This window comes from Acipenser ruthenus, chromosome 18, assembly GCF_902713425.1.
Source record: "Acipenser ruthenus chromosome 18, fAciRut3.2 maternal haplotype, whole genome shotgun sequence".
Lineage (NCBI taxonomy): Eukaryota > Metazoa > Chordata > Actinopteri > Acipenseriformes > Acipenseridae > Acipenser > Acipenser ruthenus.
Genome location: NC_081206.1, coordinates 28,975,436 through 28,989,795, shown reverse-complemented (window position 1 = coordinate 28,989,795; position 14,360 = coordinate 28,975,436). Strand labels below are relative to the sequence as shown.

The window sequence follows — 14,360 nt, the reverse complement described above, 5'->3', positions numbered from 1 at the left end:
GTGTCTGCTTTTCCCTGGGAATATTCCAAATGTTTGTGAATGTCCCATACGAGTTGTCAAGCAGAAACAAGGCCTTAGTGAGTCAAATCCAGTAGACTACAGGGGCCATAGGTTTTTCTTTTTTTCTGGACTTCAAATGAAGTCCAGTTCAAGTGCCAAAAGTATTAAAATACTCTGAGTTCTCAAATGTACGACTGGGGGTGAAGTTACCCTGGTATGCAGGGTCATTCAGAGGTCAGGGATAATACTGCCTGTAGAATTTTCTTAAAGTAAAGCAGGGAGTTTTATTTCAGTGTAACCCCATGATTTCAATGAAATCTCCTGTATCTTTCCTGCAGCTCCCTGAACAGCTGTAATCACTCCTGAGGCCTGTCACATTGGCCCTCTGTGATGACACTGAAGATACAGCAGGGGGTGCTCAATGTTAGCGGCTGTGAATGTGCTGTTAATCCTGACTTGTGAATAACCCTGTGTTGTTCAGAGGGATACTGAAGGTAGGGGTTTGGAACTGTTTTTGAAAAACTCACACAAGAGACACCGAAATTGAGGAGAAGTCCTAAAAACTATTTTCAGATTCAAATTATTATTTATTTCTTTTTCGATTACTGTTGCAGAGGTAGCTATTATATTCGTTGGATGTATTATTTAAGATACCCTATGTAAACTTGCTATGGCTGGTGACCATACGTGCATCTCAGATATTAGCATAGTTACGTTTTTTATTTTTAATTTTGAAATATAATCTCTTATATTAAAGTTATAGGATAAGAAAAATGACATACCAGTTTTTCTGTCGGATTGTTGTGCTATCTTGATGTTCAGATGAGAGCAGCCACTGTGCTTCACTAAAACACAAGAAGCAAGTGGAGGGAACTTGCCACTGGTCAGCTTAGCAGGGTCCCAGCGTCAGGGTGGGGTGCTGCGTCTAAGTGCAGGCAGCAAGGAGCATTGATGCGTTTATTCCATCTGTAATCTGGAAGCCAGCCATTTGGCTGTATAGCCTACTCAACAATAGCCTATAAGTAGCCTAAAGTAAAGGTTAGCATTATTCTAGGCTATTCCTGAAACTATACAACATTCAATTGACCAAATGTGCTTTAAAATGTTTTACTAATTATACATCAAGGGTAGTATACCAAAAGAGCATCATTACTTTGTTTATTTTTTGTATTTTGAGACGCAGCATGCCATTTTGAGTGCTGATGTCTATATACTATACTGTGCCAAAACTTTGATATGCAAAGACAGTAAAAGTACGGCTAGCGCTTGCCGCGCAAACTACAAATACTGTAAGCAAGCAATATGGTGTGCAAACACCAAAAAGGAATATTTCTCGCATACTACCCTCCGTACACATGTTACCTGTATATGTGTATTCGTGTGTGCGTGTGTGTACCACTTGTGATGCCGCGAGGTCCGTTAGAATCACTGCAGAGGCTCCAGGTGTGGCCTCAGTATCTTCGTGCAATAGCAGTGCACTGCCTGGTCCACAGTCCTGCACCCCCAGACCACCCCCTCCTGGCAAAAAATTGAATACATGTAACTGCTGGCATCCTGCTGCTGTACTGTTATTTAGCAAGCATGTTTATCCAGTGTGCCACGGTATAGCTAAGGGCTCCCAGGAAATCAAATAAAGAAATACTGGGAATCCGCACTTTACAGGAACTCTACTTATAGAACATGGTGTATTTTTTATTTGTATTTTTGGTATATTTTATATTAAACTACCATAGTTTATTACTCATCTGATCACTACAGTCTGAAGTACTACACTGCTACAGTGAAAATACTACACTTCATGCTAATGAGAAATAGTTGAGTCAATCCAGAATCCGATTGTAGTAGAATGCGCAGAAACCGTTGTGATTTCCTGCAGTTTAACTTCCTGTGTTTCCCCCGGGCTGTCTCTTAAGGGTCTGTAGTGACTGCAGGTTTAGAGCAATTAAAAAAAAACAAAAAAACATTATTTATATAAAAATGCATGCATAAATCTGTGAAGTCGGATATTTAGAGTAACAAACGGCAGTGCCTTTTTCTTTTGTACTCATGCATCTACGCCAAATGTAAAAGTATTTTATATGGAGTTTTAAAAGAAAATACAGAGGAAGCAAAATAGTGACAATGATGAGGATGATAAAAATAATAATAATAGTAAAAACATAAGTAGCAGATATGAACTATTTAATAACATTTATAAACCGTTGCTGTTTGTGTTATGTAAAGCTGGGTGAAACAGAAGCCCTTCTGTCAGCTGCCTAGTGTGGTCAGCTCATCACGTTACCCTGTATGAGCTTCTGATGCCAGTGTGAAGAGTCATGTACATCTCTCTGTAATCGGGGTGTGTGTGTGTTTTATGTGTGTGTGTCTGTAAATTGGAGGTCTAACATACTGCATAGTGCTTTTGACTGTTATGTGTCACGCTATGTATTTTGTGCTGAATCAATGCACAATCGTGTGTATGCATGGGTATCTTTGTGTTTGTGTGTCTATGTGTGGGGTCTATGTTATACCCACAGGCAACGGGAAAAGTATTAAAATTAAAAAAAAGGTTTGATGAAAAATGTGTCCTTTTGGATTATTTGTATATTTTGATGCAGCTGCCAATGCAAGACGCCTCATTTCAAAAAGCAATCTTCCTGAATGTGCTGAGGTGTGTAGGGAATGTCTTGGGCAACGCCGACAACGGTTCGGGTTAAACTTGCTTTTGACGTGTTTTTCAGCAGAAACCGGCAATGGAAGTTACAGCATGCTTCCACTGGGTGTCGCTATATAAGCATCCCTGGCAAACCCTGAACAATAAGCAAGGCAGGGGTTCCACCACGCTAAAGATTTAGACCCAGCTTAATCACTCTAAAAAAATCTTTGCAATATTTTCTAGTTTGTATAGCATTTTTTTCCAATAATAATAAATGCAACTGGACATTAAAAACTTTTCACCTGGATGATTTTTTTTTTTTTTTTAAGGGTTATTAGCGCCACCTGTCGGATCTCCAAGGGAGGGGTATTTAAAGAAACTGCACCGTACAAAAATATTTTACATATATAATATAAATATATTTATTAATTAATTTATTCATTTTTTAAAGACTATAAAATACACATAAACATCAATAAACTCTGTTAAGAATTCAAATGGTGAGAGTGGAGAGGGATGCTCGTCCCCAGAGCCCCCCCCTCAATGCAAGGCCATGTAGGTGCAGCTGTAACCCTCCCACACGCCCCTCCCAACCCAAACTGCTCTTCTTAGAGTCTTCTTGGACTCTGCACGTCATATTGTAAACAAGCCCTCGCCTGAGAGGATCCTTATGTCACAGAAAGAAGCATCAATGCCCCGAGACAAGAAAATAATAAAACAAAGTAAACCGTTTCTACAGCAAAGATTGCACGAGATGAGCACAGCAGTCTGGATATCCCAATTTACAAACAGGGAGAGGAGTACAGTCCGCTGGTTAATTGTACAACGACAAGACTGTTTTTTACAAAAAGGAAGAATTCAGACCACATTTTGTTTTTGTCACACACATCACGTCAAAGGATTTGGTCCAAAATGAATTTTTCTTAAATAGTTGTTTTTTTTCACTACACTTCATACGCTTACTGTATACATTCCAATATAACAACATTAAAAACAATGAAATAACAGATTGTACAGCCCCTACAGAATTATTACTGTTTCTATAGGCTGGTCTACAGAAAAATCACACTACTTTGGTAGGGACGGATCGTCCAGTTAATACAGATACACCTCGCACTTCTGAACCTCTTGTCAAGAGCGCTTCTCTCTGCCTGGCTTTCAAGTTCAGTTTGGTGGCAGCTATGGGATGATCTAGATGACGAGCATTTAAAACACAACTGCTGTTAAAAGTACCTCCTCCACAGACGCGCCATTGACTGGCAGAGGCGTGGGATTGACTTTCAACAGCAACTGTTGCAACAAGGGGGCATGTGGTAATGACCTAAACAGTGATAGAACGAAATACTGACATTGCTTTCATCATTGAAGTAAAAACCTCCCTGGTGGTTTGCACTAAAGTACACTAAACAGACTCTCATGCACCGCTCGGCAGGCTGGTCTGGGTTAGGCTCTAATTGCACTGCTCAGCAGCTCGTTGTTTTCAGGCGGGATGTTTGGCAGTAGCGTTGGCAGTTGGGGCGGGGCGGGGCGGGGGGGGGGTCGGGTGGCGCTCAGTTCTTGATCAGTTTCAGGAACTCCTCTCTGGTTTTGGGGTCCTCCCTGAACACACCCAGCATGGTGCTGGTCACAGTCTTGCTGTTCATCTTCTGCACACCACGCATCACCATGCACATGTGACTGCAGAGCAGAGGGGAGAGGGAGAGCAGAGAGAGACCATCGTTACTCCAACTACAAACACTACCAGTAGAATTTCTTTACAGCTTCAGACATCATTGTGTTCACACCAGCCTCAAACACTTGCCTCAATGTGCAGTAAATGAGAAACAATGTTAATAACAATACTGTCTGCTTTTACATGGTTGTGTGTACCCAAAGGCTGGGACCCGCGGCTACCTCTAGTAATTGCTAATCCTTAAAATGAAGCATTTCCAATGGAATAAGGATAGGGAGCCCTGTCCAGTGGGAATGAACTCAGGAGTGAAGCAGGCTGGAGGAGGTGCTACTGTACCTGGCCTCGATCACGACACCCACTCCAGACGGCTGCAGAGACTCTGTGATGGCGACGGCGATCTGCTTCGTCAGCCTCTCCTGGACTGCAGAGAGAGAGAGGGGCAGGTCAGTGTCGGCTACGCGTCCTCTTACTGCTTTAATTAAAGTGGCATTAAGGGTATTTGACGGATGCTTTGTTTGTTGTACCCTATCATACCAACATATTGTATCTGCCCCCTGCATCAGAGCAGACATGACACTGGCCTGAACTGGTGGTGCCTGCACACCGATATTAATTGTTGAATGGCAAGATGTTTAGCAAGCATAGCAGTTTGGTTTGGCCAGTGCTGGTGAAGCAGTGATCAGTTTCAGAATTGTGAGATCTATGTATTGACTTATTTAAGTTTAAGAAGAGAGATATACACTGTTCATCAATCAGGGAACATGTGAAGGAAACACACAACATTGTCTGGTAATACAAGTCTCTGGAGAATAATATTTCAAATTCTGTTAAAGATCAAAATAATAACAACAATAAAGAAAAAATTACCTTGTAATCTTCTGCTATAGATTTCAACGATTCTGAAAAGGATAAAATGACAAAAGAGGAGACATTGTATTATTGATTGATTGATTTTAAATTCTATTTATTAGTTTTACAATTGCAAAAAACAAATAAATCAGAATCCACACTAATGCAACAACTGCAGTGGATTACATCCTGCTGAAGGCCAATCCTCCCTCCTCAAACGTCAGCCTTAATTGCATTATTAATTTCACAGACACGCAGAACCACAGACGCACATGCAGACACAGACATGCAGACACACATGCTGCACTGCTGTCAGAGTTTCAACACTGCCTTTGAGGTGGGTGTGGATTCTCTTCAGTGAAATGAGAATGAGTTGACTGCTGCTCTTGTCACAATGCCTGCAGTTTTAAACCTAGACGATCTAGATATCCATGTCAGGACAGCAAGAGGATGAGGGGAAACTCTTATACAAAAAATATAAAAAAACAGCAGGAAACAAAATCCTTGGCATTGCTGCTGTGTTGGTAAGCTGGGTATTACGGTGAGAGCAGGTCACACTCTGCAGACTCTTGTACATGAGTGGAATTAATCAGCTTACACTGCATTGAGCTCTCTACTCAAACAACAACAGACTGGAATGTCTTGAAATGAATCTGGAGAGTATCTATCAACGGCCTTCAACTTCATCCACAGCGCAAGCCAGTGGTTTAGTTGACAGCGACAGTAGCAGGACAGTGCAGACGATAGCCATGCATAAAGGTATTGTGTTCCACCTCCCACCCCCAGGTTGCTTGCAGAGGAGTAGGGGCAGGGGCAGGGTTAGGGTAAGGGTTGGGTCTGGTCATGCCGGCAGAGCCACCCCCAGCAGCAGCAGCAGCAGCAGCAGCAGGACTTACCTGGCCAGTTTGCTCAGACCCACGACTCTCTTGTTGGGGAGGTAACCTATATGCACCTACAGGAGAAAGAGAGGGAGAGATAAGGAGGGCTGACTCGGGATAGTATCGGGAGGAGGGGACCCTTTCAACATGCTGGCTGTGCACCCATCTGCAGAAAGGTCACTTCCCTTTAAACAGTTCATGGTGAAAGAGGGAAGCACATGTCCTGCAGTGGAATTTTAAAACGGAATTCAACTGCTCTATAGGAGATGCTGGCCTGTGCATAAATCCAGAACTGCCACGTGACAGCTAAGACATATTCACCTGGGATAGACCAGGCTGATGCAGATCATTCAGTTACAGGCTGGTCTTGCCAATGTTGTCTGGTTGAAATTTAGGCAGGCAGACTGGGTATTTCAGCAGCCATTCCACACTCAATCATTACTGATCATTATTTTGATGCCCGCAATCTGTTTGAATCAACCCAAATTCATATTTGGTATTTGAATCTTTAAGCTAGCTGTATTATCCTCCACAGGACAGGCTGTTGTGTGTGCTGGTTTGAGGGATCTGTGGGAGAGTGGGTGGGGGGGTGGGGTGGACAGTCGTTGCTAATTTCTACTTGGAGAGGTGGAGGGAGGCTACAAGCCAGAGACACTCCCAGTTACCTGGCCAGCTTGCTGACGCATATCACTTTTTTGTTGGGCAAATAACCAATGGACGCCTGGAAGAAATAAAAACACGTTCAAGGAGGCCCAATCCTGCTCGCTTTAACAGTGGAGTATATGGCTGTAACCCTCGCCTGCTCTGCGGGGCCTGCTGTGCTGTCAAGCTGCAGAAAAGCACACACTCCCCAAGACTGATCTACTTATCCATTACAGTTATCAAAACAAAGATATCTCAAAAGAGTTAAAAAAAAAATGTGTGCCTTAATTTCCGAGTTCCCTGGAGAAAACAAACGTCTGTAGGGGGACGGGAACGTGTGGATAAAATCTGGTGTCGGGAGGTTAAGTGATTTTTAGGGACCTTGTTTAAAATACGATGGCAGTTGATTGTGTCTGCCCATCACACTACATGGTGAATACTCCTAGCCTCCTACAGATCTTTGTGATGTCATTGTGTGCTGACTGATATCTAATTGATGGATGTTGTGTGAATGAAGCCCCTCTGTATGTGTGCGCCCTGGGGCAGTGCTGGTTTGTTTCGGCATGCTGCCAGTGCACCACCCCGTTCTGCAGGTGTGATTCACAGCCAGACGTACATTCCAGTCACTGCTCAGTAAGCTTGTCGTCGCCTTGTTTCCAGGGGTGTGGCAAAAAACATGTTCGGTATTAAAGAAAATCTCTTTTACAGCTAGAGCAGCGAGATGTGTATCCTTGTGACGTAGCAGTCGCTGTCTCCTTGTTCCAGTTGAATCCCCCCCTCGCTCCCTCTTCCCCCTCTCTCAGATTCGATTAAGCAGTCTGAGGAAAGGGCACCACGTAATCCTTCTCCTTGCTTTTTTCTTTCTTTTTTCTGGCTAAATCCACCTTGTATCAGTAATCCAAAAGCTGTGAGGAGGCTGTGTAGTCCAGTGGTTAAAGAAAAGGGCTTGTAACCAGGAGGTCCCCAGTTCAAATCCCACCTCAGCCACTGACTCATTGTGTGACCCTGAGCAAGTCACTTAACCTCCTTGTGCTCCCTCTTTCGGGTGAGACATAATTGTAAGTGACTCTGCAGCTGATGCTTAGTTCACACACCCTAGTCTCTGTAAGTTGCCTTGGATAAAGGCGTCTGCTAAATAAACAAATAATAATAATAACAGCACAACACGTTTAAAACATGAACATGAAATACAGGCGCACCAGAGAAACATACAGTATGATTATGAAGGATAAAAAAAAATAATACAAACACTAAGGGTTAAGCTAGAACTTGTGTTATTGCTTTATTTGTGCCATTGGTCCTCTTGATTTTCTTGACAGATGTAGGAGATTTAACAGGAACCAGGAAATGAATTATTGTGGAGCACAGCTCATAAAACTCCCAGCTTCCCTTTGTTCAAAACCCCCCACGGATTGGAATGAGAAATAGGTGGTTCAATATCTTGTTCCCGCAAATGCAAACAGACGTGCAGATAGCTGAGTGGTGATGACGGGCTATTAGCAGGGGGGGAGAGAGAGGGCAGGAACAGCAGCAGTCTGACAACGCTTCACAAACATAATTACAAAACCACCACCAGAAAAACACTTCCTTTGTGCGAGATGAATGCCTCCTTCTGTCATCGAGGCCTTTTACACCTTGAAATTGATTGGCTCGATTTCTGAAATGGCACGGGGAGGAGGGGGGGGGATATTAAAATGTCAAAACTGAGAAGGAAGTGGCTACGCTTGAGATGAGACAGATGGATTATACCAGCCTCACCTGCAGGCAGAGTGATCCGATTGTTCCATGATATACAGCCTGCATTTTCAATGTATTTTTAATTCATGCAAACATTGAGAGCACCGGAGAATCATGTGCTTATTAGCATTTCAAAACAATATTGTTTTCACTCCTTCTCCGAATACTGTGGAGGTGTGAAGGGCTTCAAATCCACAAAATCAGCAGGGGAGGGGAGTCACGAACAATGCTAACGTGAAAACTGGACAGCATGTGAAGTCTGTGGTTATTGCTTGCGCCTACCTTGCCAATGAAGGGCACCAGGTGGTGCTCACACATCGAGAACATGTCGATGTCTTTCACAATCACCATCTCGTCATGGTCCTCATCAAAGATAGCGTTGTTCAGCACGTCTGAGGGGAGACAGGACAGTCATCACTCACAAAGACACAGGTGGACAAGTATGACAGCTGTACTTACACATACATTTACAAAAGCAAACCCTTTCTGAGGTTTTACTAGCTGGCGGGAGGTGGTTTTATAAAATCCTGCATGTTCCAGCAGTTTGAGTTATCTAACCAGTAATTAGTCTCACCTGAGTATGTCGGCCCTGAAAAGATTACTAACTGGAAGATAAGATACCAAGTGGGTGAGGAAAGTTAACCTTAACCTCATCCTGATTGATGGAGTTGCTAGCAGAATCAGTTAACTGCTGTGATAGATAGTTCTTAGGGGGGGGGGTTGTCCATGGCTCTTCTTCATTTCCTGGATAGTGCTATCTATCTCGCTACAAGAGACGGTATCCGTGGAAACAGAGCATGTCAGCTCTTCCATAGTCACCCAGCATTCTCAGAGAGCAGTCTGGGGCAAGAGGCTGCCAGAACGGAAACAACAGCCAGTGGATACTGAATCGCTTCAATTTAAACCAAAATACTGCTCCGGCTGCAAATCAGTGCAGAGAGTTTGATGCAAAATACTAGTGAATGGTGCGGCAGTGCTGTTGTTTTTTACTGTATCTGAACTTGCCTACACGTCACTAATTTATAAAGCCCCCTGTTGGACTGAAGTGAAAGTGGTGACAATGCAGAGTTCATCACGCTGTGACTCTACCTGCCGAACTGCAGTGCTCTGCAACCCGTACCTACCTCTGTCATTGCCATTAGAACCCAGGTTCATTATAAACCACATGCAGTGGGACCAGTACAGACCCTGTAACGAAGGCATGGCAAATCAATGGGGTCGTGGAAGTTCAGAATAAAGGGAAATGTGTTGTCTGCCCAAGATCAAAGGGCAGAAAAGGACTACATTCCTGTCATAAACATGATAAATGAAGCCAATGCTAGGTAACAGCATGACAATGTTTTCTTATGAAATCGGGTATTGTGTGTCTTATAAATGTATTAACACCATGGGCGTCCAGCCCTTTACTTCTAGAAATAAACAGTGTCAAATAAAGAGAGCGCAGGGCCAGGTGTTGAGAGCAGAAGCTGGTCAGGTAACCCTCCTCTTTATGACAGCAGTTCAAACACAGCTACTGGCAGGAAGACTCAGAGCCTTGAATCACCAGAAGAAAACAAACAACCACGACACAACGGGTTGCTATGGAAACTGCATGGAAATTGCCTCAATGCTGGAAAAAAAAATGTGCCTGTTCCATCCCTGGTAACAAACTCAGAAGCGACATTTAAAATTACAAAGAGGAGGAGCTCCCTCCTTATTACACGCTTCCTCCAAATTACTGCACATTAAAGCCCTAGATACTGTAAATAACCTCACTTAGCCTTAAAAAAACATTGTGGAGAAATATTGTGACAGTTATTAGCAAGAATTGGTATGTTTAGCCGAGCTGCTGATAAAACTGTAATGTCACGGGTGACACCAAGGGAAAGTGCTGTAAAAACAATAGAGAACCCATGACTGAAAATGAGAATGAACCTGAAACAACTCCAACCCCACACAGGTGGGAGTGGAAAGTGCAAAGGTGATCTCGTAATGGTTTAATCATGATAATGATAATGAGAGAATCAACTAAACCACAGTCTTACAACATCAAATGGAAAGACGTCTCATGCGTCTATGCTCGTTACGCATGCCATTAGAAAGGCAATTAGCAACAATTAAAAAGAACTGCTTTTAGTGGTGAATCCTAGCGTGTCAGTAAGCACTTTGTCTTCCTTCAGTGCACCATCACTGCCAGAGAACGTAAATAAAATTAAACAGCATTTCACCAGCGGTCCAACCCCCCCTCTTAGTGACTGTGAACTCTGACTTGATCATTGCACTGGATACGGGCCAACTCCTCCCCCCACCCCCCCCCCCCCCCCTTCCAAAGCAAACAAGCTCTCCGAAGGCCAAGAGATAAAGTGAGTCCAAACCACATATTACAAAAATAAACACAGACCCACTGTCCCTTTTGAATTTGTGATAGCTGAAGGAGGACTGTGTGTAATGAATGAGTTTTGAATTTTGATCTCAGTGTTTCTTGAGAAGCATTCAATGAGGCATGTGCAAACCAGCAGTAGATGCTTATTTCAGTAAAATGACCTTTTCTGCCATTGTTCATGGACTGGATACAGTATTGTTCACTGAAAAGGTCTAGTGAGCTGTACAAAGTGTGGAGAGGAGGAGGAGGAGGAGCAGGGGGGGAGGAGGAGGAGGAGAGGGATGGGGGGAGGAGGAGGAGGGGGAGGAAGAGGGGGAGGGGGGCTGTGAAACGCCACAAGCCCAAAACAGAGCTGAAGTGAACTGACACGACACAATGTGTAATCAGCCTCCCTGCAGGCTGCCATTCCCTCAGCAGCACAAACATCCACAACCACACAGGAGAGACACTCCCTCGTCCTGCCCTGCGTGTGCACACTCCTGTCTACTGCAGGTTCCAGCAGAGCTTCAACCTGCGTGGCCAGCGAGGCCCCTGACTGCTCTTAACCAGCTCCAGGTGGGAGGGGGAGTCCGGGGGGAGGAAATGGGAACTGCCCCCCCATTTTAAGCAATGAGGAAGCTCCCCTCCTGATTCACTGCCATGCTTGTAATTGAAAACACAACCCCTGCAAAACAGAGCTTCAAAACAGCAACCCCCTCCCCACTCTGACTTCAAAGATGAGCTCCGGTTTCAACAAGGGACCCCTGCTGGACCAGAGCATACCAAATCAAAAAAAACTATTGAATAAGACTGTCAAGAATACTGGCAAATACTCATTTCAAAAAGCTACTGCTTTTTGTCCTCATTATGTTACTGGGCAAGCAAAAGAATGATCTGTCTTTCTTCACTGGGACCTCAGACTATTCACTGCACACTGCCCGTCACATGTGCTACGTATTTAACAGGATTGGAATATAGAACTACATGAAAATCTAGGTTTGGACAACACCTTCAACAATCTAACTGATTCACTGTTTTTCTAAGAGAAACAAGACTAATCTCATGGCTAAAAGGAACGATTTCTAAGACCCAAAACAAAACAGGGGCTGTGGGAGACTTAATTGGCAATCCTTAGTTATAGTTATTTAATTTAATTTGTGTATTCTCTTTTCCTTTTTTTCGGGCAATAGAATTTGAATCAAATTGAATTTAAGTCAAACAACACTGAGAGCACAGGGTCGACAGCAGTTAAACAACCAAGGAACTGATTCAGTTACCCTTTGAACTGTGAAATCATATCTGTGGCTAGGAAAAGCCCTTGAAATACAGTGAATGTGTGGTTTGAAGATTGATAGGGAAAGTTCATTAGCAATTGTTTTGATCTAATAATGACTATCAATAAGTGCTCCTCAAACCCAGCTTGTTGCAGTATCCCTACCTCCTGTTTCCACAGCTGGAAAGGTTCATTAATAAATGAGTTTACACATTACTATGTAATACATTGCACTTCAAACAGTAAAGCCCCTGGAGGCAGAGGATCATTCACTAATACACTGTCCTGTGTCAGTGGAGCCTAGAACTCACTCACACGGTTTACCTTTTTCAGGTGCTCGCACTACTCAGATAAGCCCTCCTCATGAACTGTGTGCGTGCCAAGCTGCAGACTGGCAGGATGTTTCTGTGCACTCTGATATTAAATGGGAGGTGCAGGACTAAACCACTCTCCAGGCAGTGCCTGCAGATTCTGGACCCCTGATCCCAGATTAGCCTGTTACAGTTACAAGGAATTTCTTCTGTTTTGGTGCAGTGTGTAGTGTGGTGCTGGAACGCTGGGCTTACTCTGCCCCGCCCCCTTTTATACATTATTCATGAACAACCGCGGCTCTGTAGAATTTCCTTAGATTTAGTACAGTGTACAGCTATGGCCTGTGGCCAAAAATTTTAAAGGAAACTACAAAATTATATCGCAAAAGTCTACCGGAAGACAGTAGCACATTATTTCATGTCAGATTTTGAAATGTCATATTTTTCAAATGTTGTCAGTTTTTCGTGAAGTATATGGAAAACTACAAAGCGGTATGTAATTCAATATGTTATACGTAACATTATTCAGCAGGTTTCATTCACCTTATAAAGCAAAATGTGTTCATTGTATTGGGTGATGAAAAACTTTTAGGACACAGCTTAGAGCTGGGATAAATCAGCTAAACTCGTATATTTCGGAGTTTATTTACAAATGTATTTATTCATTTACTTCCCATTGACAAAGTGACAACCCGAACTCAGGCGATGGGTTGCGTCTGTACCTGCCTGTAAGTGTACAGGTTGATAATACCCCCACAGTTACCTATAATATTCAGCAATACACCAACAAGTACAGTGCCCTATGCAATATAACACAGTCTAGGATATGTGCTAATTGAAAACTTACGCAAAAGGAATGATGTAAATGCTGCTTGAGTAATACCGGAGTGGCCATAGTGCAGTCACATTCACTGATGAATGACACGGCACAAAAATACAAGGAAGCGGTCCCAATACGGCAATCAGGGTTATTCCAGTCTAACAGGATTTATACGATCGTTCACTTTCTCTTCAAACTTGCACAAGGACTGTAGCACAGCAGGGTGCCTACCTCTACTTTTAAAGATAGATAGCGTGTGTTGAGTTTCTATATCATCAGAAATTAAGTATTATTAGATGTTTTTCCCTTTCAAATAGGTAGTTGTGTACTCGTTTTGTATAAATCAATACATTTTTACTGCTGATTGAACAATATGGTCGCTTCAAATAACGATTGATTCTATTCAACAGGTTTACACTGTGTTAGTAACAGTGTGTCCGGGGCTACCCACCTGGCAGACAGCTGTAGTAGTAGGAGTTGTAAAATATGAATTATTTTTAGTTCACATTATGGCAAACGACTCCCACTCACCTGATATTTTCTCCTGGTAGCCCTTGGTGAAGAACTGCATGGCGGTGGCGGCTCTCCACGGGGTTTTCAGAAGCCCTTGTCGGAGTGGGTCTTCTCCCAGACCCCTAAGGATAGATGTGTACGCTGCGGCGATGCCGGGCAGGTTCATCTCGTTATCCTCTATGCTCCGAGTGCGTTCCTCTTTCCAGCTCTCCATGACAGTCGACGTGTGCGATCTCGTCTCCTCACCGGGCACTACCTGCGGACCACCGGTCCGGTTGGGCGACTTCAGAACCGGCGCTCTCTCCTCCACATGCCCGTTGACAGAGTCGGTAGAATAGGCAGGTGGTTTTTCAGACTGCTTTTGTTTCGCGTGATCCATGATCTTAAACTGTCAAATGAAGATACTATATTAAACTTACCGGTACTTTAAACTGTGTGAATTATAACTGACAAGTTGAAACACGTTACTTCTATTGCAAAATTCACTAAACTCTGCCTTGTCGATTACTTGTATAGCTCCTATAACTGCTCTCGATTTGTACAGTATTATATGCCGATTGCCAAAGCACATTGTTTCCTTATGCCTTTATAAACAGGCTAATCCACTGGAATCCCATTGGTCCTTTCCAGAGATTGCGTCACGCCTTGCTTCTCTAAGCGGATCAGACAGCCTCTTTTAGTTAAATAGC

At 43.4% G+C, this 14,360-nt stretch overlaps 1 protein-coding gene across 2 annotated transcripts; it reads right to left on the bottom strand.

Moving 5' to 3' along the window:
* Nucleotides 1–3,032: 3,032 nt before the first annotated feature.
* On the bottom strand, nucleotides 3,033–14,306 carry LOC117408530 (GTP cyclohydrolase 1). Of its 2 annotated transcripts, none has more exons than XM_058991880.1 (6): nucleotides 13,690–14,306; nucleotides 8,696–8,805; nucleotides 6,700–6,755; nucleotides 5,175–5,206; nucleotides 4,644–4,728; nucleotides 3,033–4,312 (listed from the first exon to the last, which is right to left on the bottom strand). In XM_058991880.1, exons 1-6 carry the CDS (start codon nucleotides 14,048–14,050, stop codon nucleotides 4,186–4,188), a joined length of 771 nt encoding a protein of 256 aa, XP_058847863.1. In that variant the 5' UTR covers nucleotides 14,051–14,306; the 3' UTR covers nucleotides 3,033–4,185. The 2 variants fall into 2 exon arrangements, with proteins under 2 accessions (XP_058847863.1, XP_033869526.3); XM_034013635.3 differs by lacking the exon at nucleotides 6,700–6,755 and adding an exon at nucleotides 6,053–6,108 and having other exon boundaries at nucleotides 13,690–14,290.
* Nucleotides 14,307–14,360: the final 54 nt, after the last annotated feature.

Bases quoted from the DNA above. Each gene is read 5' to 3' on its own strand.
- LOC117408530 (XM_058991880.1), bottom strand. From the start codon at position 14,050: ATGGATCACGCGAAACAAAAGCAGTCTGAAAAACCACCTGCCTATTCT. The intron at 8,806-13,689 runs GTGAGTGGGAGT...GTCTCCCCTCAG, and splicing joins CTACCAGGAGAAAATATCAG to ACGTGCTGAACAACGCTATC. The intron at 4,729-5,174 runs GTAATTTTTTCT...CTCTCTCTGCAG, and splicing joins CTATAGCAGAAGATTACAAG to TCCAGGAGAGGCTGACGAAG.